This window comes from Etheostoma cragini, chromosome 3 (assembly GCF_013103735.1).
Source record: "Etheostoma cragini isolate CJK2018 chromosome 3, CSU_Ecrag_1.0, whole genome shotgun sequence".
Taxonomy (NCBI): Eukaryota; Metazoa; Chordata; class Actinopteri; order Perciformes; family Percidae; genus Etheostoma; species Etheostoma cragini.
The window spans coordinates 16566847-16592360 of NC_048409.1; the positions used below are offsets into that span (position 1 = coordinate 16566847).

Below are 25514 nucleotides of genomic sequence, written 5' to 3' on the forward strand. Positions count from 1 at the left end.
ATGTAAAGAATAAAAAAATAAATAAAATAAAATATATATATATATATATATATATATATATATATATATATATATATATATATATATATATATATATATATATATATATATATATATATATATATATATATATGTATTAATGATAACAAATGATCAACAGTGGGAACAACATATACAAATACACAATTAAATTAAATCATCCATTTTAATTTGAAAAACCAATTACAAGTCCCAATGGTGTTGGTAATTAGATATTTTTATTTAAAAATAAGAGGCCAAATTTAGTGAAATACAAACATTGCAAATACTTAATCATGTTATAGCTGTCTAGATTCATAATAGGCCACCACTGAGCAAAATCAAATAAACAGCAGCTAGAGAAGGAAACAGGACGAGGCATGTTGGTGCACATGTGGCAATATGGAAAAAAAGATGAAAGGATTTCTAACAGCCTCTGGCTGAGTATCACAGAGTGACACACATGGCGTTTCTACACAACACTTTTGTTTCTAGTCGGCCTAACTTATTTCACAATACTGTCTGTATATCTTTTCAAAGCTCTTCGTCAAAACCGTTCACAATTCTCACAGTTTTTACAAAAAAAGAGGGAGGGGGGTTGGTAGACAGTTGCCTGCACTTTTGCTGCAGACATTTGTTTTGTAACATGCCCTACTGTGTGAAAATGAAATGAATTAGACCGGATCATAAAGAAATAATATCACATTGACCTTCTGATCTTATTCACAGCTTCAGCTTAAGTTTCAAGCCAGTAAAAGAGTATTAAAACAAATTCAAAAATATGTCATGGACTGAGAGTGGCATCCTCTTCATATTGTTTCCTCGAAATTGTACAAACAGCATTGAGAACAAATGTGCAATGTGTGTATTTTAAATTATGTGTGGTAAGAAAGACTTGAAAACATTAATTTTAAAGTCTGGAATCTGGTTTCACCCATAGCCTAAATTATACACGGCAAAACCATGAGTAGGCTCTAAGTGCTAGCTACTTCAGAGTAGGCCTGTCGGTTCCTTTCTTTTTTGTGTCAAACACAGTTTGCAGTTCAGTCTATAGAACATTAATGCCAATTGTCAAACTAAAGAACCGCATAAGCAGTGTGAGTGTTAAATGTGGAGGCTGGCACCAGTCTGATGGGGTGGGATGATGACTGGGAGGCGCCTGCCCTCTCATTAACCCCCCGTTTCCTCCACACCTCTTCGTTTACACCTAGGACTACGTGCCGGTCAAGTCCAGGCAGAAGAGCACCAACTTTGCAGACTTCACTTTGTTCTTGTTGAAACAAAAACAATGCTCGTTTCTGTGCTCAGCTTTGTTTTGCTGTTTGGAGTTGCTCATGCTTCTGACACCAAGGCTCCTGCCCAGCTCGGGCCGCTCTCGCTCGGGTTCAGTTCCTCGGTCCGCTCGGTATGTAAACCCATCCCGAGCACGCTGTCTCTGTGCCACGGGATCGGCTACAGGCACATGCGGATCCCCAACTTGCTCGGCCATGATACACTAAGAGAGGCCCAACAGCAGTCGGCGGCCTGGATGCCCCTTATCTCCAAGCTGTGCCACCGGGACACCAAGAAGTTCCTGTGCTCGCTGTTTGCTCCGGTGTGTTTGCCGGAGCTCAGCGGGCCGATAAGCCCCTGCAGGAGCCTGTGCGAGGTCGTGCGGGACGGCTGCGTGCCCGTTATGAGCGCGTTCGGGTTCCCCTGGCCGGAGATGTTCAACTGCACCCGGTTCCCGCGCGGAACGGAGCTCTGTATCCCGGCAACCTTAGCGCAGGAGGGACGAACGGCAGAGGAGGTCAGGCACGAGGAAGTGTTGAAAGGTCAGTGGATGGATCTGTTTCTGTTTGGCAGCTTTTAGCCTAGGCTACACTTTAAAAAGAAATAAAGCTGCTGATTTATCATCACACTTTTATGCTAGGCCTACAGGTAGCTTACTGTCAGCTACTTTAAACAACATTGTCACCTCCAAATCATTTTGAAATGAGTGACAGCATATCCTATTATAGGCCTATATGTTACATGCACTATACTATAGTGCATGTAACATATAGGCCTATAATAGGACTATATGTGTGACTATAGAGTCCTATCACTGCTACTGGATGCCCTTTATGCTAGGCTTTGCAAGCACTACACCTACACCACACCACAAGCATAATTATCTCTGCATGCATATTTTTGCACAATGCAGTAGTAACAACAAATGTTCATTAAAGTTTATGTGGAAAGTGCCATTATATAATTTGTCCAGTCTTTTAACATGAGATCCTGCTCAGTACAGGCGGATAGAACAGAATTCTCAACAACGAATGCCAGGGTTGGCATTCTTTTTGGGCCCCATGGCTATTAATTGTAGTAGGCCTGTCTTTGTGGGCCCTCCTCATTAGGGCCCTGTAGCCTATCAGTCCCCTTTTACCCCCAGTCGGTTACAATTCTTTACTAAACATTTTGGGATACTCATACCGCATTCAAACATGTTTGGTAACACATTTCTCATTGTCATTTCTCATTGTCATTTAAAAGACAAATCTGTTTGTTCTTTGAATCTTTTGAACTCTACTATTATTATCAGTGTCGGCCTCAGCAGTTCACAATAAATCGGTCTGTAGTAGGCCTACAAATCTGAATTTGAAATTAATTTCTTTATTTGATTGAAAACTGTTTTCTACGTCTTTGGTTTGTTTCTTGTGCTGCTGGATCAACTGAAATGTCCTTTCTTGGAGATCAATAACATTCTAATTGATCCAATCTTATCTTTTCAAAGTAGTTTGTGAGCCTCAATCCCAGAGTTTGGGCTCAAAGACAATCTAACCCCCATAATATGTTTTTTACATCCCCCCTCTCTCTTTTCCAACTCCCAGGGAGTGTTATCTGTGATGCTTGTAGCCTGGCTGCTGAAGGCAAAACTGACATCCAGGAAAACTTCTGTAACAGTCCATATGGTGAGAACAAACTGATGTAGATAATGTTAGCTACGAAATACATCCTTTTCTTCCTTTAAAAAAAATTAAAAATTAGAGCAGAACACAGCATAACCCTCTGTATTATGGCTCAAATCAAAAACAGGCCACAGAGAAGGTGCTCTAATCCAAGAGATAGATAGAGAGGTTGTTTTACAATGTGTCTGAAATAGCACCTGTTACCTGGCCATTAGTTCATTGACGTTGGGTTGTCGGGGCCTTTGAATAGCATTCTCTCTGTCTCTGTTTCAGCGTTTAAGATGCGTCTGGACAGTGTGTCGATGGTGGGAGGGGACCGTCAGTTGGTGCCTACGGCCCGCAGCCGCATCCTGCGGTGGGCGGGGGGAGGTGCAGAGAGGGCAGAAGGGGTTGGAGGCGCAATGGCCCACAGTGCTTTGTGGCTGCAAGAAGGAAGCACATGTACTTGTCCTGGCTTAGACTCTGCAGAGACAAATGAAGACAGGGGGTTACAGGAGGAGCACATGGTTAAGAGTCAAGCAAAAGAAGGAGGAAAGGAGGAGAAAGGGGCCCAAAGAGGATGGTACCTGGCCCTGGCTCAGGCCGAAGAGGGTCGACTGGTGCTGACTCGACTGGTGAGGTGGACCAGAGGGGACAAAGAGCTGAAGAAGTTCATCAGAATGCTCCTTAAACTGTCCTGTCCAGAACTGTAGACAAGGCGTTATTAATCATTGCAGTCCTGCCCAATGGACGCCGCTCTGTAGTCATATGCAGTCTGTAACTGTGTGCTAATATCATTAAAAACTGAACAGCTAACAAATAGTTCCCAAATAACACGGAATAAATCACTTTATTACAACGTCAACTAACATTAGTTCATAGATATCTGTGAATCTGCATACTGGCCACTGGTTTCTGATTTACTCTGAAAAAAGATGCTAAAACTATGTACATATTTTATTTTGAATCCCATCAAGTAAAGCAGTGCATATCACTATTACTTTACCATTATTTGCCATTCAGGTAAAATAGAGCATTATGTTACTAAACTAACAAAGTGAGTGATTATTAGACAGAGAGCTGGTGTCTGTGCACCTTATTGTAATGAACTATTACCCCATTATTCTGGAAATCTCACGCAGTCAGTGATGGTAAGGCATTGCTACAAAAGTTATTACTACACATGGCATGTAAACGTTGATATAATTCCAATTGGGATAATGTTTGTGTATTTTCTTGGATTTTTCTGTACATTTGTGTATATAGGAAAGCAAAAATATAACCCTTTAATCAAAGTCAAAGTGATTGGTAATAATTGTAGGGTTTTTTGCTGATCTCATCACACATTTTCTATTGAAACATATTTGGGTTGAAGCATTATACCTGTAATGATAAAGAAAGGTTTTGTTATACAACCTATTCTATCACAATGTTGATTTATACACATTAAGCATACACCATAAAAATGACAGACCTGCAAGATTTTTATAGCCTCATATTTTACTATTTTCTTTTAAAGCAACTTAAGTCTCAGTAAGTGTATGAGTGAAATCTTAGGATGTCACATTAAAAGAGAAACATTAAAAAGAAAGAGGAAATTATGTGATGTAAACAATAAATCATGTAGATTTCATTTTTGTTTGGTTTCTATGTTTGCATTTTATTACATTTTATTTGTTCCTTATGTGACTCTACTGTAGGTTTTTACTTAATTTTAATTTTAACAACAAACTTTAATAATAATAAAATGGAATTCATATCATGTTGAGTTACATTTAATGTAAAACCCATTCATTAGCTTTTTTGGGTGTGTTTGTTTTTCTTGACCTTTCTGTCATGACTCAGTAAAGAAAGAAATTTGATTCCACACAGACACACACCTGTTGCTGTTAACTTCATATATCAAATGTCTCATACTGCCTCTCTCCATCTCACTGTCTCTGCTCCTATCCACTGTATCGTTCTAAATATCTAAATATAGAAACTGTGTGTCTTGACAAAAATGGGTGTTTAACAGCTATAGAATTATGTTACTGTCAACTGTCTGTTCATTGGAAATAGTTACAGGACATATACTGTCATGCATGTGATACATAAATTATTCACACCTCAAGGTCTCTTACCTTCTCTTACACACACAAACACACACCTCTATTTTTCTGTGGCTGAAGTGCAGCTTTCATCTTTATCATCCGCATTGCTGCTCTGCTTTTAACCAACCTTTTCAAAAAACAGGTGAGTGTGTCGGTTTTTCGTGGCACAGTAAGAGAGACTTTATTTAGATTCAAACAGTTTGTTATAACATCTGTTTTATTTGGCTCAAAAAGCCTGCAGAGACGACGGTTACCTGATGCATCCCGAGAGGCACAACACTTTCTCTGACATCTACCACAGGACTAACCCATGAATGATTGTTCTTGTGTAGATCTCATCCGTCATAAACTAATGTGTTTAAACTATTTGGAATCCTATTAGGAAAAGATTGATTAATATTATGTCACTATAGTTTCATTCTCATAATGGTCTTTCAATCTCCATCTTTAGTATTCCCAAATGTACCTCACAATGTGTACCTTTTCTTTTTTCTTTGTATTGATTAGAAATCCTTTAGTTGTGATTGATGTTTTAGCAGTTTTGTTGTAATCTATTCATGGATTTAAACATTTAAATCCATACATCATTACAAAAGCACCAGTGTTTGGGACTAAATACTCAGGATCTTACTGCACTTGAATATCATTATCAGAAGGCAAAATGTCAGTGTGATAATGAGTATATGTTGTGTATATGTTGTACTTGTACTTGTACATGCCATGTCAGTCCATGAATGTAAAAACAGAGTAGGGAGACAGAAGTCCTTCAATGAATTGCTGGTCCAACGATTATGTAGAGGTTCATTTAAAGGCGGCACATGAAGACATGGAATGTACCTCATTCAAACGAAGTGTAAATACAGCTTAGTTGATCATCAGGTTGATATGAACAACATAACATGTTAGAACATAATTGAGTATAAGTATCTATTGAATCTACTTGTGTGTGTTTTTCTTTTGTAAGGTAGGATGGTGTCAGCTGCTATTGCTCTGGCCTTCATTCCCCTCCTGTTGACAATTATCATCCGGTGCCGCTACTACTTTGTGCTGTTTTATCGAGCGGTCCTGGTCAGGATATGGAAGGACTGTGTTACTGGCCTGAGTCGTGAGGAGCGGGCTTACCAGTATGTTCTCACTCATGCCACCCCTGGAGACCCCGACACCATCCTGGACGCCTTTGATGTCTGGTGCAGCAAGGTGGAGTTCATCAGCAACATTGGGCCTAAAAAAGGTGAGAAGATGATTCACACTACACAACAATTCATCATCTGTTTACACGTATGAATTTACATGATGTGTTTGTTGTGTAGGGAAGATCCTGGACCGACTGCTAATGGAGCAGAGCCCTCTGACAGTGCTCGAGCTGGGTGCCCACTGCGGGTACAGCACTGTGCGGATCGCCCGGTCTCTGCCCCTGGGTGCCAGGCTCTACAGCCTCGAGATGGATGCGAGGAATGCTGCCATTGCTGAGAAAATCATCCGCCTGGCAGGGTTTGACGACGACACGGTGAGAGAACAGAAACATGGAAACACTGTATATCCACCATGTACTTTAGGCCTTTTGATAAAATCCCGACATACCCGCTCACAGGCCATCGTTATTAGTTTTCACATGAATAAGGGACATTTTTATTTCATGTGTTGAATATGGAAAGTATTATACCTTCTAGACATTCACATGGTATGTTCTTCAGGTGGAGCTCATCGTAAATCCATCCGATGAGGTGATCCCTCGGCTTCGGTCTGACTATGGTTTGGAAAGGCTAGATTTTGTCTTCATGGACCACTGGAAGAAATGCTACCTCCCTGATCTGCAGGTGACTGGAATAAGTCATTAGAAAGGACATATGAGCTAAGAAGATAGTATGACTATTTATTTTGAGTTTTTAGAAGTCTGTTTCTTTAAATAATATAATATGAATGTACTTTGGTAACAAACATGCACATGAAATTATACTTAAATGAATATATTACAGTTATGATCCTTCTAGTTGTTACCTGGTGGAGTCCCTCGGTTAAGTGATACCGCCTCTGTGTGAAATACAGATGCTGGAGGGCTCTGGTCTGCTGGGAAAAGGGTCTATGATCTTGGCCGACAACGTGCTGTTCCCCGGGGCTCCAAAGTTCCTCAGATACATTCGCAAGAGCGGCCTGTATGAGTGGAAGGTCCATCGGGCCACACTAGAGTACAGCAAAGGCATCCGGGACGGGATGGCAGAGCTGGTGTACCAGGGAATCAAGTAGATCATGCAGACTGGGATTTCACACACTAGTCACAAATTGTTTTTTTAGCAGCAAGGGATGAATTGATGATGTTATTCCCTGTTAAATAAGTTGTTAAACAAAACTGGAAATTCTTACCTTAAAAAAGAAAGAATAAACTAACACAAATGATTTGATTATAACTGCCAATTTAGAAAAATAAGAGAAAATTCATTAAGCATGCAAATTAAGCCCTATGATGTCATTTTTGGGGGCTTTATAATAAATATTCTTCACGTACATGTTGTTTTTCTGAAGAAGTTGTTGGCCTTCAAGTGGGAAATGTATAGCCTGGCTCCGCCGTCTTACATGCTTCCACTCAATTTTCATTTTCCTTCAAATGTACGAAAGTCTGGTTGGGCCATGCTAAGAAAAGTAACTATTACCTGAAAAATATATATATTTGTTTGTTTGTTTTTTTAGATATGAAATGCTGTAGGGCTGCAGCTAACGATTATTTTCATAGTCAATTAATCTGTTAATTTTTGAGTAATTGATTATTTGCTTCGTCTCTAAAATGTCAGAAATGGTGAAAAACGTGGCTCAGTGTTTCCCAAACGCCCAAGAACGTCCTCAAATGTTTTGTTTTGTCGACAACTCAGATTTTTAGTTTACTGTCATAGACAGAAGAAACTACAACATATTCACTATCACTATCAATCCCGCGAATAATTTAAAAGTTGACCACAAATTGATAAATCGATTAATCGCTGCAGCTCTAAAATTACATAAATTCAATTATAGACATCGGCACAACCTAATCATACATTTAAACATCAAATTCACAAACACCTTTCTCAATCCTGGTTTTAGCCATTCTACTACTACTTCCCTTACTACCATGTTACATTTTGTGTTCAATGTTAATAAGAAATGAAAATGTAGACAACAGGGAAACATGGTTTTATAAAAAGTATTTAATTTAATACAAAATAGCCCGACTTTTGTTCATTTTAGTACAATTAATCAAAGACTTGGTAAGCAATCCTTAAAGGAAAACATTTGAATGGACAGTGTGAATTCTTATTTAAAATGACATTCTTCAAAAGTAATGGCTGCTCTTACCTTTAACATATTTAAAAATAATTATCAAAATGTATTTAAATAACAACTGATGAATTGTCCGAACATAATACTTTTTTGCAAGTTTTTATGACATTTTAACTGGTAGTATATCTGTAACAAAAGATCAGCAGCATACACAACACTATGAAACAGAATCTTACTATGTGATGAAGTATCTGTCAGCCTCCTTTATAGGTAACAAATTATTTAGCTGACTTAACTGTTGTTTCTGCTCTGTCAGCTGAGAAATGGCACATGACTGAAGACATGACAAGGTCAAAGTGTAAATGAGGACCACTGGGCTGATGCCTACTCCCACCACTCTCTGTGTGTCTGTGTGAGTGTGTGTGTGTGTGTCTGTGTGTGTCTGTGTGTGTGTGCGCATGCCAGTTAGCAACACACACAGTGATGTCCAACAATGTCACGTGTCAAGGCCAACTGCAGCCTGAAATGAGACACTTTGTGCTGGATGTATCCAAACTCCCTCTAAAGAACATCATGATTCAAGCTGTGATTCACTCATATTCTTTTCCTGTTTACACAAATATAAAAACATATCTCTGTCACAGACTGAGGGGACAGCAGTCGTGTTTTAAATGGGGAGTAAAAATCCAGTGCCAGACAGCTTGATGGAGACTAAAATTGACTTTTGTCTTAAATCATCCACTGGTCTTGGTCTGGTCCCTCTATGTCCGCCTGACAGAAGGAAACAGAGTCAGATTAAAGACTACAATTTCTCAGTTTGGGGAGAGGAAGGCAGCTAAAAAGGAAACAACACAATAAGATCAATATCAGCGTATTTAGTGGCTTTGCCTTCAGTTGAGGTTTTTAAATGAATTCCTTCCACTATTTTACCTATCTGGAACTAGCCCACTCAAGCGCGAGTTTGAACATAGCCTATATTTTGTTAAAAAAGCAATTCAGCAGCTGCTGCAAAATATCGAGAATTGTGTGGGAGAAAGTTGCTGCTTGAATCAATGCATACATTCTTATCCAGTGTATTAACTTCTTATTTAAATCACAGGTAACCTATAATATTATTGGTGAAAACTAGAATCGTATTACACCTGTAATTTCATTTAGGTGCAACTGCTACCACTACTACTACTACTACTACTACTACTACTACTAGTACTACTACTACTACTACTAGTACTACTACTACTACAACTACTACTAATCCCAATCTGAGGTTGCAGCACCATGTCATTAACAGGATTATGATTTATAATCATTTGTTTCTTTTTAACATCTCTCACTGGTTTGTGTCCAGGGAACTCTATGAAAACGTTTAAACACGTTTCAGAGCGAGTCACATTCTTCTGATGGCGCTTTGCCACAGTGGCTTTACTAATAAACTGCGAGAAAGTACATGCCATGTTCGAGAAAAAAAAATGTTTTATAGTCTGCCTAACACAGTTAATAAACCAACACTTTTTTTTTAATTCATGCAGATGACAAAACTACGCTAAAATGCTCCTACCACAGACCGAATGAATGAATGAGGAAATGAAAGAGCTCTGTGTCAGAGGGAGGAGACAGAGACTCCAGGTTAATTAAAGAAAACCTGCTCCCGTACAGGTTAGGTTCACAGGCTCAGTTACCATAGTAACTGACTCTGAAACGGGCTGGAGTTACCCCTCTCTCTTAGGTTTGAGAAACCTCACTTTCTGAAACAGAAAAACCCAGAGTTTCCCTCATCTCAGGGTTAACAAACTCAGAGTTTTCACTAAACCTGCTTTCAGAGACCGTTTTTTTTTTTTTTTTAAGTGTTTTCAGGGAAGAGGACGCTCACGGATAGTGAGGAGATGTTTGCTGTATGAAAAAAATGGTGTAGCCTAAAAAACGCGCAACATCGCTTGGAGCACCTTTAAAGCATCAAGCCATAAAAACGGTAAACGGTACGCTCTAGTCGGCCTCAGTCATTTACTGTACTGCTGTATGGACTGCAAGGCAGAACAAATACTTTCTACAAATCAGAAATGCACCTCATTGATCTCGCCGTCATCAGGTGACTCGTTGTAGTCATTCATCTCATCCATATCCTGCATGTCTTCTTCATCTTCCGAGTCTTCCTCGCTGTCTTCCTCATCCTCGTCATCCTCTTCTTCTTCTTCATCATATCCCGCCTGCGCCACAGTAAAGCCAGATGACTTAAATGGAGGGAACCATGTTACCAGTGTATGTTTCATCCTGTAGCATGGTGAAACTCAAAAGCAGTATTGTTAAAATGCATCTGTCGATTATATATTAATGGCAACACATTACCTCATAAATAGGTTTCCCAATCGGCATCAGGTTGTTGTCTTTCTCAGCAATGCTCTGCAGCTGAAATGGAGACAGAGTCCATGTATCACAACGTGAGCATGAAGAGAGTGAACAAGAAGCTGTGCTTCAGTAGAGGTGTTTACCCAGGTTTGGTGCTGCTGCTCCTGCTGGTGCAGCTCGGTCTCGTCCACACAAGGTCGGTCAAGATTGAACCACAGGGACTCCGTTATCCGGGGGAAGAGAGAGGGGAACAGCGTGGACATGTCTGTCGCACGGGGACAACAACAAACAAGCTGTCAACCAGCAAGCCCATGTGTAGCCTGGGTTGTGGCATATGTGCCGCTTTTACACACCAAAACAAAGCTTTAAAACTCGTCTAGGGTTAAAACCCTTGTCTAAATTGAGTCATAAAGTATGTATAGGACAAAAACACAATTTAAAACGACACAGGAACGGTGGAGGGACAACGTTACGGTAATTTAACGTAACACGTCTTCCAGTTTTATGACATACAACTCTAAAAAGTAGCTAATTGCAACCCCGCAAATCTTCTAGGTAAAAATTATGTCATACAAGCCATGGTATTTTACCCGTAATTAATAGCGAAATTATAAATAGTGTAAGTACCTGCCGACCTCTCGCTCCAGCTTTCAAAATTTTCAAATACAAAATCAACCGGAAACCCCTGGTGTTCCCCTGTCAATACTTCCGGAATCATCTAGTCCAGTGTTATTACACAATGGTTCCGCCTGGGTGTCAGCAGCAGTCGATCTAGGAAAGTGAAGCTAGAGCCAGTTTACGTCTATTAGAAATGATCTGGTGAAGCAAAGTAAGGTATGTAAGTATGTAACTGTTTTTTTTTTTACAACTGCTTTTTGAAAAGCCTCTCACACTCAAAGAGCAAAACTACACACCAGTCTCCGCATTTCACTTAGTTTTCATGCATAAGACACTTTTTTTTTTAACAGAACGCACAATTGTTTACCAAATAAACACAAAAAGGAATCAAAGGTCAGATTACCTGTTTTAAAAAATGGATGCCAACAATGGACAGTGAACAAGGGGAGTAGGACGGAGAGGCAGGGACGACAAGGAGGAAAAGTTAGTTGGAACTAGAGGAGGAGGAGGACAAAGAAGAGAAGGAAGGAGAGCCATCTCTGATGAAATTAGGGCCACACCATGTGATCAACCCCTGGTTATAAGAAGCTGAGAGTAGTGTCCATAATTCCAACCTGGTTTTTTTAGCTTTGGTTTTTTTGTACGCTACCGTATTCAACATCCTGCTACTATTACAACATAAATATTGTTATTAGTTAGTTATGAGATGTGTTGATGGCATTTTGAATGCTGTGTTTACTTTTGAAGGTGATATAAGGCATTTTGCATTATGTGTGTTCAGTTTTGGGAATTGTGTGTAGAGTTATGAAAAAAGGAGACATAGTTTTGAAAATGTGTAAAAAATGATATCAATGATAATAATTTGCATATGATACAAACATGTCCTGATGTATTTTGTCGCATAAATACTGATACACATTTCAATTGATAGGGACATCTGAGAACCGGAGTAAATGTTATGGGGACATTTTCTTTCATGCTGTCTTTTTTTAAAGCTTCATCTGATTTACACGTGTACAAATTAACCACTTTAACATGCTTGTAATGTTTAACGTCGAATCAGGAGACCACCAGCACAGATGCAGAAGAAACTTATCTTAAATGCTTGTTTATTAAATTCCCGGGTCACGCTGACTGTGTGTGTGTGTGTGTGTGTGTGTGTGTGTGTGTGTGTGTGTGTGTGTAAGAAAAAGAGCAAGGTAGACCTTGAGATAAGACAAATCTTCCTCACAGCACTAAGATGTTATAAAACTCAGATTAGTGCATACACTCTACTCGTTCCTTCTCTCTTTCTCACACACACGCACACCATACACACACCAGGCACACATGAGGCACTGATACACTGGCACATACTTTGGACTTTGGTAACATATCATGCACAGGTGTGTCTTTTCTAAGTTTTGTTTGGTCTTGAGAAGTCAGTAAGAGGTGACTGAAGAAACCAATTTATCGACTCATCCCTTCAAGAAGGAATCGTCACAGAATCTAAAAGGTAACATTAATCTTTTCATGATTGCTTGTTGAAAATCTTCTCATTGGTCTCTGAATGAGTAGCCTACCATATTTAGTCAAAACAAATACATGCATTTAGCTTGTAGGGTGAGGGTTTCAGTTTCTGTTCAATGAAGCACGAATACTTAAATGATTTTCCGTTTTTTTTTTACATTCATAGTGTCTTTAGTTACTGTCCCTTGTTCCATTCCAAACTGAATGAAGACTTGCCAGAAAGGGAAAACAAATAAATCAGCAGACGGCGTTAACTTTACAGTAACGAGTCAGATGCTGATTCTCTTTTTAAATATAGGCCTAGTTGTTATTTTTAATGTTACATAGCGGTTACTGAGTTATGTCACAGTGTGTGGTAATGATTATTTTTGTGAAGACTGTCGTCAGTTTGAGTTGTTGTTAACTTAAACTTTCTGCCAGATTTTTTGTTTAGTTTGGAGGTGTTTTACTTCAGACTGTATTTGTGTGTACATTTCTACTCATTGTTTGTATTCATAACTTTCCATCCCTCCGCAATACACTTTCTACAACCCTCTGATTAAGTTATTTGAGAAAAATGTGTAAGAAATTGCTCTCAAGGTCTAGGTTGTTTTGTCCAAAGAAGCCTTGAAGTATGGTAGGTATTGTGATAACAGAAAAGAAAAGAAAAAAAATCTTTAGAAACTGGTTTGTCTATTATAGTGTGTCTCCTATTGATTGTGGGCTAATACCCGGGTTATTACGTGTTGTTAACACGAGTTCTGCTGACAATGCACAAACAACAAGAGTTAATACTGTTAACAGATCTCAAATGTTTTCAATCAGTAGGCCAATTTATTACCAAAAAACCCAGAGACCTCACTGGTCAGGTGTGTGTGTGTGTGTGTGTGTGTGCGTGCGTGTGTGTGACTCAGATTAGAGGTTACAGGACATGCCTGTAAAACTGTTAAACCTCTGACTGCTATTGTATGTTGGTTGTTATCCCATTATTTTTCCTACCTCTTGATAAACATTATATTAATCCCTCCTTGCTGCAGAGCCATGTGGGTTGTCCCGGCCTTGCTGCTACCTTTCTTCAGTGGTGCTCTGTCTTTAGACAAACTCAACATGTGTATGGACGGCAAACACCACAAAGTAGACCCTGGCCCTGAGGGAGAGCTTTACCTTCAGGTGATGAACCCAAATGTCCCAATCAAACATAAAACTAATAAATAGTGGGATGCTGGGAGATTCAAGTGGGTGTACTGTTTTCTTCTCATCAAAACAATGTTTGCAGTTCAACAGCATAAAGTTACCCCTCTTTCCTTTTTCTTTTTCCAGTGTGTTCCCTGGCGTGACAATGCATGTTGTACTGCCAACACTAGCGCAGAAGCTCACAACGATAACTCCTACTTGTACAACTTCAACTGGAATCACTGTGGTGTCATGAGCCCCGAGTGCAAGAAACATTTCACCCAGGACACTTGCTTCTATGAGTGCTCACCACACTTGGGACCCTGGATCCAAAAAGTGTGTAGTGTGCTTTCAGTCCCTCTTGTATGTGTGTACTGAGAACACTAGATGGCAGCAAACGAATTTGAAAGGGCTTTTCAGGCAGGTTAAATCTACATATGTTGCCAATATTCTATATAATCATTGTATCACATTCTGTAATGAGAGACTCTGCAATGCGCCCTAGTTTAGTTTGTGGACACCTTTTTATAACTCACCTGACCCTTTTTTTAAATTCCCCCAAGTACTTCCTAAATCATAGCATTGCAACTGTGAGGGCAAGGATCAACTAACAATTTCCTTCTAGAAACATATCACTTGTGTTCTGAAATGATGGATAATATACTAATCAATAATATTTATGTAGGTGGATCAGACCTGGCGTAAGGAGCGCATCTTGGATGTGCCTCTCTGTAAGGAAGATTGCCACCAATGGTGGGAAGACTGCAAGAACGATTACACCTGCAAGACTGACTGGCACAAGGGATGGGACTGGAGCTCAGGCGAGTACACACACACACACACACACAAACAGATCAGTGAAGCACAGACTTGCTTACTTTTTTATGTGTAGCCACAGCAAACAAAATTCACAAATTTGCATGCACATTTACATCTTACATTTTCTCTCTCTCACTCCCTCCCCTACAGGGATTAACAAATGCCCTGAAGGTAGCAAGTGCAGAAAGTGGACTGAAATTTATCCCACACCCAAGTCAATGTGTGAAGAAATCTGGTCCAATTCCTACCTTTATACCACCTACTCAAAGACCTCAGGCCGCTGCATGCAGCTCTGGTTCACTGGGACAAATCCCAACAGGAAGGTAGCTGAGTACTACCTCAACAAAGGACAGCAACACCAAAGCGTCGCCTTGACAACACTGCTTCTCCTGGCTTTTACATCTTTCTCTGTCATGATGTCCTAAAATGATATACATGACATATCATCTCAGAAGTACCAATAAAACTGCTTTCAAATGCTCTCCTGTCTCTGTCACTTTCTTGTGTCCTTTTAGGTCAATGAGCTTCTTAACTGATTGTAAGAAGACTTCTTTGATTTGCATCTGAGTATATAGGCCCTCTAGATAAAATTAGATTCACCAATTACTTCAGAAGATCCCCAGTAAAACTGATTATACAAACAATTTATAGTATTATATTTTAGGGATTTTAATGTCCATGTATTCCAGTACAGCTGTTCATTTGATTTTTTCTCAAGTATGTGTAACTTTCAATTTAATGTAAGGTTGCTTCCATAAAATGCAATGTATACACACAAAAACAAGATTATTGTTTCACAACCAAAATGGTTATGTAGTCAAAATCGAGGTAGCATAGCAGTTTTGTGTAAAAAAGTAATGTGAAAAAGGATAGTAGATCCAAAATTCTATGTGGATAAAGAAAATGGAACAAAATAAAAATGTGTGTGGACAAGGTATGAAGGAACGTGCCACATAATATGTTACTGCACAAGTGTAGGAGGATATTTCTGTGAGTGCAAACTATGGATGAGTTTAATAACTTCTTCATAACCTCAACGACCTGTGAGAAAATTGTAAAACTGACCGAGGATCTGCATTGAGGGGAAAATATTCTTCTGCACTGGGCCCCAGTGATCACTGTCACGTGGCCACTCTGGGCCAGCTGGTGGTTAGTGGGCTCCACTGCTTGGTAATTATGGAGTTCCAGTCCTGTGTGCATGTGTGTGTGTGTGTGTGCGTGTGTGTGTGTTTGTGAAGGGCATGAGTATACATATGTGTGCGTCTGTGCCACGTCTGAATGTGCTCTATCAGGTCTTTGAATATGTCTTGTGACCTTGTGTTTGTTAAAATCGTGCTACATAAATAAAGTGGATTGGGTTGGATTTAATTTAACATTGCAAGGTCAGCTGTGAACCCCGTGTCAGTATTTCCTGTCTCTTTTCTCTGCACACACTGTATGCCTTAAGCTCCTTTAAGAGAGGTGTGACCTTGCACAAGGCTCATTTCTCATCTCATTGAAGATATTTGATAAATGCTGGAGCCAGTATCTAGCCAATGGTTTTATTCAAACACGAACGCAACAATGCTCCAATACCAGATCACACTGAAATAATAATAATAAAAAATAAATCAAATAATAACAACAATCACCATCAATTTGTCACAATCCCTTCAAACTACACAGTTTATGACTTCACACATAATTTCCCCACTCTAAGAACTGTAGACACATAAAGATGTTGACTGCAAGTGTCACTCATGTAACAAGAACAATGGACACTACACAGTACATGTACATGCACATGATGTTGAGGGATGGGATTTGGTCATAGAAGGGCAAAAATATTGTGCATGTCCCGAATATTATATTTAGTTTTATAGCTTTCTATATCTTGGATGATGGATGTTAGCTGATGTGAGGTACCCATGCTAGTTTGCTTTATTTTGCTGTAAGATAGATACACAATATTTAGCACACATATAGTATTTAAATATGTCAGATACCGGATTATGAATAATACTCAAATTCTATGTGACATAATGTGCCGACTCACGGTCCTTTGCTGCAAGTTATCCCACTTTCTCTGCAATGTCTCTGTCTTCAAATGTCCCATCCAATAAATGTCAAAACAAAATCCTACACAAGTCATGCAAACATCTTCATTTATAGAATTTTCTTGAGCATATTTTTGTTCAGTCCAATGTATAATCTGTGCATATGTGTTGCACGGACATTTGAAGAACTTTCTACAATGTGAACTATTTTTTAAACACTCACACACAAATGTGAATTGTATTTTGATAAAAACAGCTTAGTTAGCAAAGTTGTGTTTTAGCAATTGGAAAAAACTGTATTTGCTATTAAATTAGTTGTATTATAATGGGACATTTTTCAACACACTTTTACAATTCCATGCAGACACATTGTTTAGCCACATACTTTTCAGTTTTTTACAGTCAACTCCCACACATGCAGACACACACAGGCATACACAGTGTGATGTTATGGTCAGAAATAGATTTGGGATTGCTGCTGTCCCTGTGGCTATTTATACACAACTTTTCTGAGGTCAATGACAACACACACACACTCACACACACCACCCTAGTTTCTTTGTGTGTGTGTGTGTGTGTGTGTGTGTGTGTGTGTGTGTGTGTGTGTGTGTGTGTGTGTGTGTGTGTGTGTGTGTGTCTTTTCAGAGTTGGAAGAAGTCGGCCTACTTGCATCCTTTACTTACAGTTTTTTATTAGTTGCTAAAAATGTGCTGCAAAGATTTACAGAAAAATAAATAAATAATTAGGCAGCATCTTCCATTGTTGTTGAAAAAAATGTGCTTTTCATGGTGTTTTCTCCTTGCCTAAAGTGGTAATAATTACTTTAACCATTGAGGTGTTTGGCCAGTTGGCACATGTATTGGCCAATAAGATCATGTAGTGTTATTTTGAATGGCAGTGTTTTGAAATGGCAAACATGTGACTTTATGTTAGATTGTTTTTCTCATGCAGACTCCGTGTTTAGTGCATTTAAAAAGTGCCGTTTTGAATTGTAAAATGTGTGTAAAGCAGAAAATGTGTCTTTTGGAGACTTGAGAAGAGGTGTTGGTCTCTGTGTGTCAGTTTAAATAATTGCATGTCATTTTATTGTGTCCGTAAAAATTACGTAAAACTAGTAATACCACTTTACACTCAGTAAAAAGTCAAAGTCCTACATTTATAAGGCTATTTAAGTATTGTGAGAAAATGTACTTAAAGTATTAAACATACTAAGACATATTTAGTACTCAAAATCGGCAGTGTCCCATTTCACAGTGTTACACAATATGATATATAATCATGTACAATGTGATAATATGATCATATTATTGGATCATTATAGATGCATTAATGTGTATAAAGCATTTTTAATGTAGGTCGTGAAGGTGCCTCTACTTACAAACCTCCCTACCCTTGTGGACATTTGTGTCCTCTCAGGACATAAAGGGGATGCATGGTTAATTTGTGGTGCATGGTGTTGGGTAATTAAATCTATAACAATGCATTATATTTTATTTGTTGATCACATCTTTTTAAATTCAAAATCTGCAAAGCAAGGAGTAGGCTAGAACCATACTAAAGCTGGCAGATAAATGTTGTGTAGTAAAATGTCTTTGAACGTAGTGGAGTAGAAGTATTAAGCTGCATAAAACTTACAACTGCACAGTTGACACTTTTAACCACTGACCCTCTTCTTTATCAGTCGATTCTTTTACTTCTGTTTCTCTCCATCCCTCCTTTCAATTCAGTCTTTGATTTGATTTGATTTGAATTATTTAATTGCATCAAGAATGCCTTACACATGAAAAGACATCAAATACAATCAAGGATTAAAACACAATAAAGTCCACGACATAGTTTCATTGTGGTCAACACATCAGAACAAGACACTTACAGAGTGTGTTATACATATTGAACATAAAAACATTTTACTTAAATAAATCAGTTATCAGGCCTTGACTGTCTTTTTAATTTGCTGATCTAACTTGTTCCACTTTCTCCATATAGGCAAAGGTTCCTTTCCACAACACTGTCTTAAATCTATAAGGACACAGGTCAGATATGCTGCCACGCGTGTACATATTGTGTGTGTCCTTCACCACTACCAAACAATATTTAATAGATCATGGTCAGTCCACTTTATTTATGGTGTCAAATCACAACAGACATGATCTCATGATACTTTACAGACAGAGTAAGACAAGATAGACTTTATTAATTCCACACTGGGGAATTTCAAAGGATCAAACATTATTCTTAATCGTCACATACACATACACATACACATACACATACACATACACATACACATACACATACACATACACACAGTACAATTTAGTGAAATTATATTACTGCACTTATCCCATCCTTTAGGTATTAGGTGCAGTGGACAGCTTTACGTACAGCGTGCAGGAGCAACTTGGAGTTCAATGTCTTGCTCAAAAATCTACAGACATCAGAATGACACAAATACCCATTAGACAAAGGAGAAAAAATATACAGAAAGTTTTATAATAAATCGAAAACATATGATTAGTTACAAAAATAATAACATTAATAATAATATAACAATAACACAAACATATAGAGTAGGTCTAGATCACATTCTATAATTTACAGAGACCCGACAATTCCTCCAAGATCATCCATGTGGTGCATTTCCTCCTCCCTTTCTCTATTTATCCATCCCAGTCTCTTCATCCCTCCATCCCTCCTTTCCAGGAAGCTCTGTCAAGCTAGCTGAAGATACACAACAGGAAACAAACTGTGGGTGACTCTGCCCATGAAATAAAGTGTCTCAGTGTAATTTTGTCAACAAGATCTTTTATTCTGACGATTCTAACAGGAAATGTTTGTATTGACAATATTTCGAGGTGACGCGTGTCGTCCCCGCTGTTTCTCCCCAGTCTCCAGTGTGGATTTACATACCCTGATATCCGTGGGACTGGGAAGCGAAAGAGGAGGGTGGCGATTCTTTCAGGAACTGAGGAATCAACCACAAACAGCGCAATTTTACATAATTAAAACGTGTTGCCCCTTTGTCGGTTGTCTCGAGCCTTCTTACCTCGGTCGGAAGAAAAGTTTATGCTACTTTCTCTGCGCTTCTCTCACTGGATTATTTTCTAGACTGGAGGAAGGCTGGGGGGTTCTTGAAGAAGTCTGGAAGCAGTTTGAGTTGAACCCGGTTTGAAGGGCTGTGGCCATGGCCGGGGGTGGTGGTGTTTGTCCGTTGGGGCCCGCACCGCCGATGTGGTATCACCGGGACCTGAGTCGAGCGGCGGCCGAGGAGCTGCTAGCTCGGGCCGGGAGAGACGGCAGCTTCCTGGTGCGGGACAGTGAGAGTGTCAACGGGGCTTACGCTTTGTGTGTACTGTAAGTAACCTAATTGCAAAAAATAGAAGCTTGTATGAACTGTTAACTTGTGTGTGAGGCCTCGTTTGGCTTCGTTTACCAGGAAAGCGTTGTAGCATTGCCAACGTTTTTAGTTAAAATGATATTTTAAGGGAGTATTTCAGCTAGCACATGTCTTGTATATTGTTTTTTGTGTGTGTTAAAGTCACTATAGTCTGCTACACCGCCAAGCTACCCATGCTTTTCTAAGCTGTACACAAACTTTCCTGATTCGTTTGATCAAATTGTAACCTTAGTTGACGCCCGCGTTAAACAAGGTTTCAGCTCAACACATATACTTTCTCCTGGAAGTCAGTGAGTGGCAGAGAGAGAGACTGTCTGTCTGCCCAGCAGTAAAACTCCAGCATGACACAAAACTTTAGGGCTGCCCCTGTCTGTCTTGTGTCTGATGTGGTTGTCTGCAGCGTCGTTTTTACAGGGCACTGAAACGGAATGGTGGTGGAGGCATCTACAGGGCTTCATCAGTGGTAAAACCTGGCTGGTGTTTTCATTTAATGCTCATGTAAGATCAGAGAAGTTGGGAAGCAGCTGTAGCTGAGTAGTTACACATGCTATCTTCTTGCATAGTATAATATCATAAAATGACAACAACCTGTATGTCAGGGCTTTTCTATTAGGGAGAGAAGGGCCTGGTCTTCTCTCTCTACACGAAGTGATGAAACACCCACCCTCATTTACACAAGGGAGATATTGCCACCAATGACCCCATGGTAAGCAAGCAACATAAACAACCTCACCACCTGCTGACTTGAGTAAAAGAACGTGTATCCATACTCTGGACACCTCATAGTAGATGACCAAGCTTCAATACACAGACCACCAATGCCGCCAGCATTGTGTAATCTCGACAGTGACTCAGGCAAGACCCTGGAAAAGGGATGTTAAACTTCCAAATGGCCACAATGTCTCACAAGCCCCCCCGCTTCCACACATGTGACATGGTAGGCCTACTCTGACATTGACTCGACCTACATACTCTATCTGATAGTTCACCCCATTTCGAGTAACTGTTTAAAGGCTTTGTGTTAACACCAGGGTGGTAAATATAGTTCTTTTTTAATAATGTTTAAATATCTACCAGCTACTGACAAATATATAAATTCACCACACTCAATAGAAATTCATTATTTTGTTAGAAAGGCTTGTTCTCATGTAAACAAATTCTACTACTTTTGTCATATAAGAACCCAGGAACCTACTTTGGCTCCTGGCTTCATAAAATAAATACTGGTGACAAAAATGTATGGCTGCACTAAGTCAGTAGGTCACTCTGTGATCAACAACATTCCTCACATCCATGCATCATCCGTTTCCGGATATATTCCCGCCTTCACCTCTCCCTTCCTCTACCCTTTCACCTTTCACATCATGGACTTTGTTTAATCTTAGAAAGTTTCCTCTATGATAACTTAAGTTTGTTATAGAGACTGGATTTAGTCAAACTTAGCGGACAAACAATGTTACTTCTTTTTACCAAGACGTTTTGCCTCCACATAAAGTTATTAAAGAAGTAAGAGTAGCATGACATGGCAAAAGTATTGCCCCATCTAATCAGTAATGTTCGCTCAATATGACCGAAACAAGCTGTCTGTCTTTATAAATGATACTTTTGAGAATCGGAATGACTCAATATTTCGCAACAACTTCTGTAGATGTAGAGGAAAAGATGCAAGCATTTGACAATTATTCTTGTCAACGTGTGCTAATATTACTGAGTATAAAAAAGGAAATGAAATCTGAATCAGATGTGTTAAAAAAAGGCCTCACTGCTGAATGGCACACATATTTTAGTCATGGCCTTAGTTTGCAGTGCTGGGATGATGAATAATATTTTCTGCTTTCGGCCTGTTTTGCTGGAAACAGATATGATGTCGTCGCCATCAGCGGTACCGAATAAACAGAAAGTATTTAGCTGAATCATTGGTAAAATATATATATATATATATATATATATATATATATATATAATTATAGATATGTGTGTATATGTATGTATGTATATATGTGTGTGTGTGTATATATGTGTATATTTATATATGTGTATGTATGTACGTATATATATATATATATATATATGTGTGTGTGTGTGTGTGTGTGTGTGTGTGTTTGTGTGTGTGTGTATATAGGGAAAAGAATCAATTAAAAAACCTATTAGTGTGGCGTACTAGATGCTCAGGGCCAACGTCTAGGTCCTCCTGACTTTGAATACCATCTCCTTTGTCTCGTATTCTCTAATTTTCTAAACTGTCTACTAAAACATAATCATACGAGCTGGTTTTAATTTACCTTAGCTGGTCCTGTAAACGTTTATTAGTACATACATATTTGTTAAGAGATACAATATCTTCCTCAAGCTGAAATAATCATTGTATTGTAACCTCTTGTAAGGTTTTAGTCAATTTTCTACAATTCTGTGAAACATGCTAATTTTACCTGCTTTTAAACAGGTGACCTCTTTAGGTCCCTGCATAAGAAACATGTACATGACTAAATGTTTCTTTTTAGCTGAACATTGCTACTAGACATGGCTTTTGTTATGCTTTCCCTCATGACTTACCTCACACAGACACGTGAACTTCCCTTTTGAGAGATTTGGCGAGATCAGTGTTTTTAGGAAGTGTTTCCACTCTGCTGTTGTCTGAGAAAAGACTGGTGGAAAGAGTGTTTGTGCTTGTGACTTTACAGAAGCTACTCCTGGGCCAGTTTATCTTTAGGCCTTTTCTTTTCACTTCCTTAGTAAACATTTCATTTAGCAGAATTTGAGTTTTGTGTGTCCGCATGCAGACTTTTTTTTAGGAAGTGACCACTTTTACCTGCTTACTGAGTGTGTTTAGTATTTGGGTTTGGTATTTATGTGCTTCAGATGGTGCAGACAAAGTATGCCTATTTTATAATTGCGTAGTATTAGATTGTTGTCATTCACTGCCACAGTGTGATTACATTTTGAAATATTTGAAAAAACAGCTTTCTAGCTAGAGAATGTCTCCAATGGTTCCAGCTGCAGTGTCACATTTTTAGATTCCAACAAGAGAGATGCCGACTATCAGGTGAGGCCATGTGTTTAATTTAATCACGTGTGTATGCATCAGTGTGACAACTTACTACAAAGAGTTTGAACTGTTTCCTATTTTTCGTGTCTGGAAGATATTTTTTATTCTTAGTGCAGCGCGTCTAAACATGTCAGGGTTCAGGCATGGCCCTCTGTGTTTCTGTGTGTGTGTGTTTGAAACCTAGATGTTTCTGAGAAAACATTCCTCACCAGATAGGTGTGTGAGTGGGTGAACATATTGCCTTGTGGAGTTAGTGGCTTTTGGAATTTTTTTAATGTATACCTTTTCTTTAAATAGCCAGTTTCCATGTGTGTGTATATATTTATAGCATTTTGTATTTGTACAGTCCTTCATTGCCTTGTTTTGTGATCACATATTAAGTGTGATGAAGATTTACGATAGTGTAGAAATGTGTTGTGATACAGATGGGGAGCCTCTCTCCTTTGTGATTGATTTAATATAAATAAGTGGAATGTTATTTTCAGCCAGTCATTAGAGTGTGTTGAAACACATACACAAACTGCTAAACTGACCTGCTGCACTTGAGGTTGAGGTTGGATGAGACAGAAGAAGAGGAGGGGGCACTCTAAGCCAAGCCAGCAGGACATAGGGAGTCAGTGGGGCAGTCATTACAAGACAGACTGTTGTTACACACACACACACCCTCACACTCACACTCACACTCACTCACACTGAATGCATAGATTTCTCAGTCTCCCTCCCCCTGTTATAACTTTTCTGCTACTGAAACAATAGTATTTACTCCACAGACCTGCAGAGAATCTCATCAGCTGCCAACAGGAAGACACACACACACACACACACACTCCCCCACTACTGTGGACTGCAGTGACTCCTGTATGTAGAATCTGTGCCACGAGACCTAAAATGCATTGTGTATATAATATGACAGAATTAAATGTGGATAGGGTTTCAGAGTTCACATAGACAAAATGAACAGTTCATCCCACTTACTGAGTTTACTGCTTGGCCTTGAAAGGCCAAAGCAAATATTTATGAACTTTATACTGTTTAGTGTGACCAACTGCTTAAGTCATGACATATGGAGCTATTATTGGCAACAATCTGATAAATGAGCTGTATATAAATCAATTTAACAAGTACATTTAGTTCTCAGTGTTTGTTCTCATTATTTCACTCTGACAATGTTGGTTTAAATCTGTGCCAGGTACTTAGTTGCATGTCTTTCCCCCTCTCCTCCGTGTGCAGTCCGATAAAAGCAAGAATACCAAAAAAAGAAAACACACAAAAATGAATGTATTTATTGGTATCTAAGCCACTATAGCAGGAATTGGTGATAAGCAGCCTGTAAAAACAGAATTGCCCTCAGTAAGGAAATAGTTCAAAGGTTAAAATACAGGGAGAGCAAATTGAAAATGTGTCATAGTTTATTTCCAGATGCACTGGAAATAGTTTTAAATTTGACAGCCTGACACTACCCAAAAATGTTGATTTGATTTGATTATGCTGCCAACCCAGTGCTACTGGTGATATTGAGAACTCATGTAATCGCCAGCCCCACGTTGAGCCCTGGTTAGTACTGTATGTGAAGCCAGGTTTGATGATCTGTGGGACCCATTAAGACAGAAACCAATTCCATGTCGCTATGTCCTTCTAAGAAGGGTATGAATAACATCACTAATTAAAAAGCTAACCTAAATGTGACATTTATGCTCAAGTCTAAAGAAAAAATTGCTTTGCTTCTTATGAAGTTACTTCAGTAGCATATTTTAATCCAGTCCATGTTTTAGCTGTGGGACATTGACCTGGAAAGACCGGAAAAACAGCTGAGGGGTCAGAGCAGGATGAATTCCCAACATGGATTTAACCTTCCCTCAGTTTATTCAGTGTATACACACATAGTGTAAGTAATAAGAACAGTATGACCAGCACTAAAAGCATTACATAGGTGTTTTGTGTAAACTGCTGGGCTTACACCCACACATCCAAACAGATGCACAACCATAACAAAGGCATCAGTATACACACCAACAGACATAAGCCACACCATTTGCTTGGCAAATTGAACATTTTGTGTCCGGTCCACTGAGCAGACATAAAGTGCGGACATGAAAATCGTTCAATTCCAGCTTGTGGCTGCAGGCGTGTAGTCACAGCTGTGCCATCACAATGACAGAGCATTGATCTGCAATTGGTTGAGGGGGAAAAAAAAGCTTGTGATCAAGTTGGGTTTAACCAAAAATGCAATTCAGCCTCTGAAGTTTGATACATAGTTTTTGAATAAAAGAAACAGTACAAATTATGTGAGTGATTGAAGAAAAGACTAGATCTTTTTTT

The 25514-nt window shown here is 39.0% G+C and overlaps 5 protein-coding genes across 6 annotated transcripts in view; 4 read left to right on the top strand and 1 right to left on the bottom strand.

The window, feature by feature from the left end:
- Window positions 1-1049: 1049 nt before the first annotated feature.
- On the top strand, window positions 1050-3869 carry sfrp2l (secreted frizzled-related protein 2 like). The gene is made up of 3 exons (XM_034863406.1): window positions 1050-1832; window positions 2874-2954; window positions 3225-3869. The coding sequence occupies exons 1-3, from the start codon at window positions 1307-1309 to the stop codon at window positions 3641-3643; spliced, it is 1026 nt and encodes a 341-aa protein (XP_034719297.1). The 5' UTR covers window positions 1050-1306; the 3' UTR covers window positions 3644-3869.
- Window positions 3870-5991: 2122 nt separating this feature from the next.
- tomt (transmembrane O-methyltransferase) lies at window positions 5992-7336 on the top strand. The gene is made up of 4 exons (XM_034867565.1): window positions 5992-6254; window positions 6334-6530; window positions 6718-6840; window positions 7070-7336. The coding sequence occupies exons 1-4, from the start codon at window positions 5993-5995 to the stop codon at window positions 7265-7267; spliced, it is 780 nt and encodes a 259-aa protein (XP_034723456.1). The 5' UTR covers window position 5992; the 3' UTR covers window positions 7268-7336.
- A 903-nt stretch (window positions 7337-8239) lies between these two features.
- On the bottom strand, window positions 8240-11351 carry anapc15 (anaphase promoting complex subunit 15). Of its 2 annotated transcripts, none has more exons than XM_034867885.1 (5): window positions 11246-11351; window positions 10762-10883; window positions 10619-10678; window positions 10339-10503; window positions 8240-9046 (listed from the first exon to the last, which is right to left on the bottom strand). In XM_034867885.1, the coding sequence occupies exons 1-5, from the start codon at window positions 11334-11336 to the stop codon at window positions 9005-9007; spliced, it is 480 nt and encodes a 159-aa protein (XP_034723776.1). In that variant the 5' UTR covers window positions 11337-11351; the 3' UTR covers window positions 8240-9004. The 2 variants fall into 2 exon arrangements, with proteins under 2 accessions (XP_034723776.1, XP_034723777.1); XM_034867886.1 differs by having other exon boundaries at window positions 8241-9046; window positions 10339-10479.
- Window positions 11352-12540: 1189 nt separating this feature from the next.
- folr (folate receptor) lies at window positions 12541-15198 on the top strand. Its single transcript, XM_034868026.1, has 5 exons — window positions 12541-12731; window positions 13762-13894; window positions 14045-14233; window positions 14583-14718; window positions 14867-15198. Exons 2-5 carry the CDS (start codon window positions 13766-13768, stop codon window positions 15139-15141), a joined length of 729 nt encoding a protein of 242 aa, XP_034723917.1. The 5' UTR covers window positions 12541-12731; window positions 13762-13765; the 3' UTR covers window positions 15142-15198.
- A 4404-nt stretch (window positions 15199-19602) lies between these two features.
- Window positions 19603-25514, top strand: part of inppl1a (inositol polyphosphate phosphatase-like 1a) — a 22508-nt gene continuing 16596 nt past the window's right edge. Inside the window, exon 1 of the mRNA XM_034867759.1 lies at window positions 19603-20106. Within this exon, the coding sequence (XP_034723650.1) occupies window positions 19937-20106 (170 nt within the window). The 5' untranslated portion in view covers window positions 19603-19936. The remainder of the gene's footprint in view (window positions 20107-25514) is intronic.

Bases quoted from the DNA above. Each gene is read 5' to 3' on its own strand.
- tomt (XM_034867565.1), top strand. From the start codon at position 5,993: ATGGTGTCAGCTGCTATTGCTCTGGCCTTCATTCCCCTCCTGTTGACA. The intron at 6,255-6,333 runs GTGAGAAGATGA...TTTGTTGTGTAG, and splicing joins CAACATTGGGCCTAAAAAAG to GGAAGATCCTGGACCGACTG. The intron at 6,841-7,069 runs GTGACTGGAATA...TGTGAAATACAG, and splicing joins GCTACCTCCCTGATCTGCAG to ATGCTGGAGGGCTCTGGTCT.
- sfrp2l (XM_034863406.1), top strand. From the start codon at position 1,307: ATGCTCGTTTCTGTGCTCAGCTTTGTTTTGCTGTTTGGAGTTGCTCAT. The intron at 1,833-2,873 runs GTCAGTGGATGG...TCCAACTCCCAG, and splicing joins GCACGAGGAAGTGTTGAAAG to GGAGTGTTATCTGTGATGCT. The intron at 2,955-3,224 runs GTGAGAACAAAC...TCTCTGTTTCAG, and splicing joins CTTCTGTAACAGTCCATATG to CGTTTAAGATGCGTCTGGAC.
- anapc15 (XM_034867885.1), bottom strand. From the start codon at position 11,336: ATGATTCCGGAAGTATTGACAGGGGAACACCAGGGGTTTCCGGTTGAT. The intron at 10,884-11,245 runs GTACTTACACTA...CCCGTGCGACAG, and splicing joins CTGGAGCGAGAGGTCGGCAG to ACATGTCCACGCTGTTCCCC. The intron at 10,504-10,618 runs GTAATGTGTTGC...CCTCCATTTAAG, and splicing joins TTGGGAAACCTATTTATGAG to TCATCTGGCTTTACTGTGGC.
- folr (XM_034868026.1), top strand. From the start codon at position 13,766: ATGTGGGTTGTCCCGGCCTTGCTGCTACCTTTCTTCAGTGGTGCTCTG. The intron at 13,895-14,044 runs GTGATGAACCCA...TTCTTTTTCCAG, and splicing joins AGGGAGAGCTTTACCTTCAG to TGTGTTCCCTGGCGTGACAA. The intron at 14,719-14,866 runs GCGAGTACACAC...CCTCCCCTACAG, and splicing joins GGGATGGGACTGGAGCTCAG to GGATTAACAAATGCCCTGAA.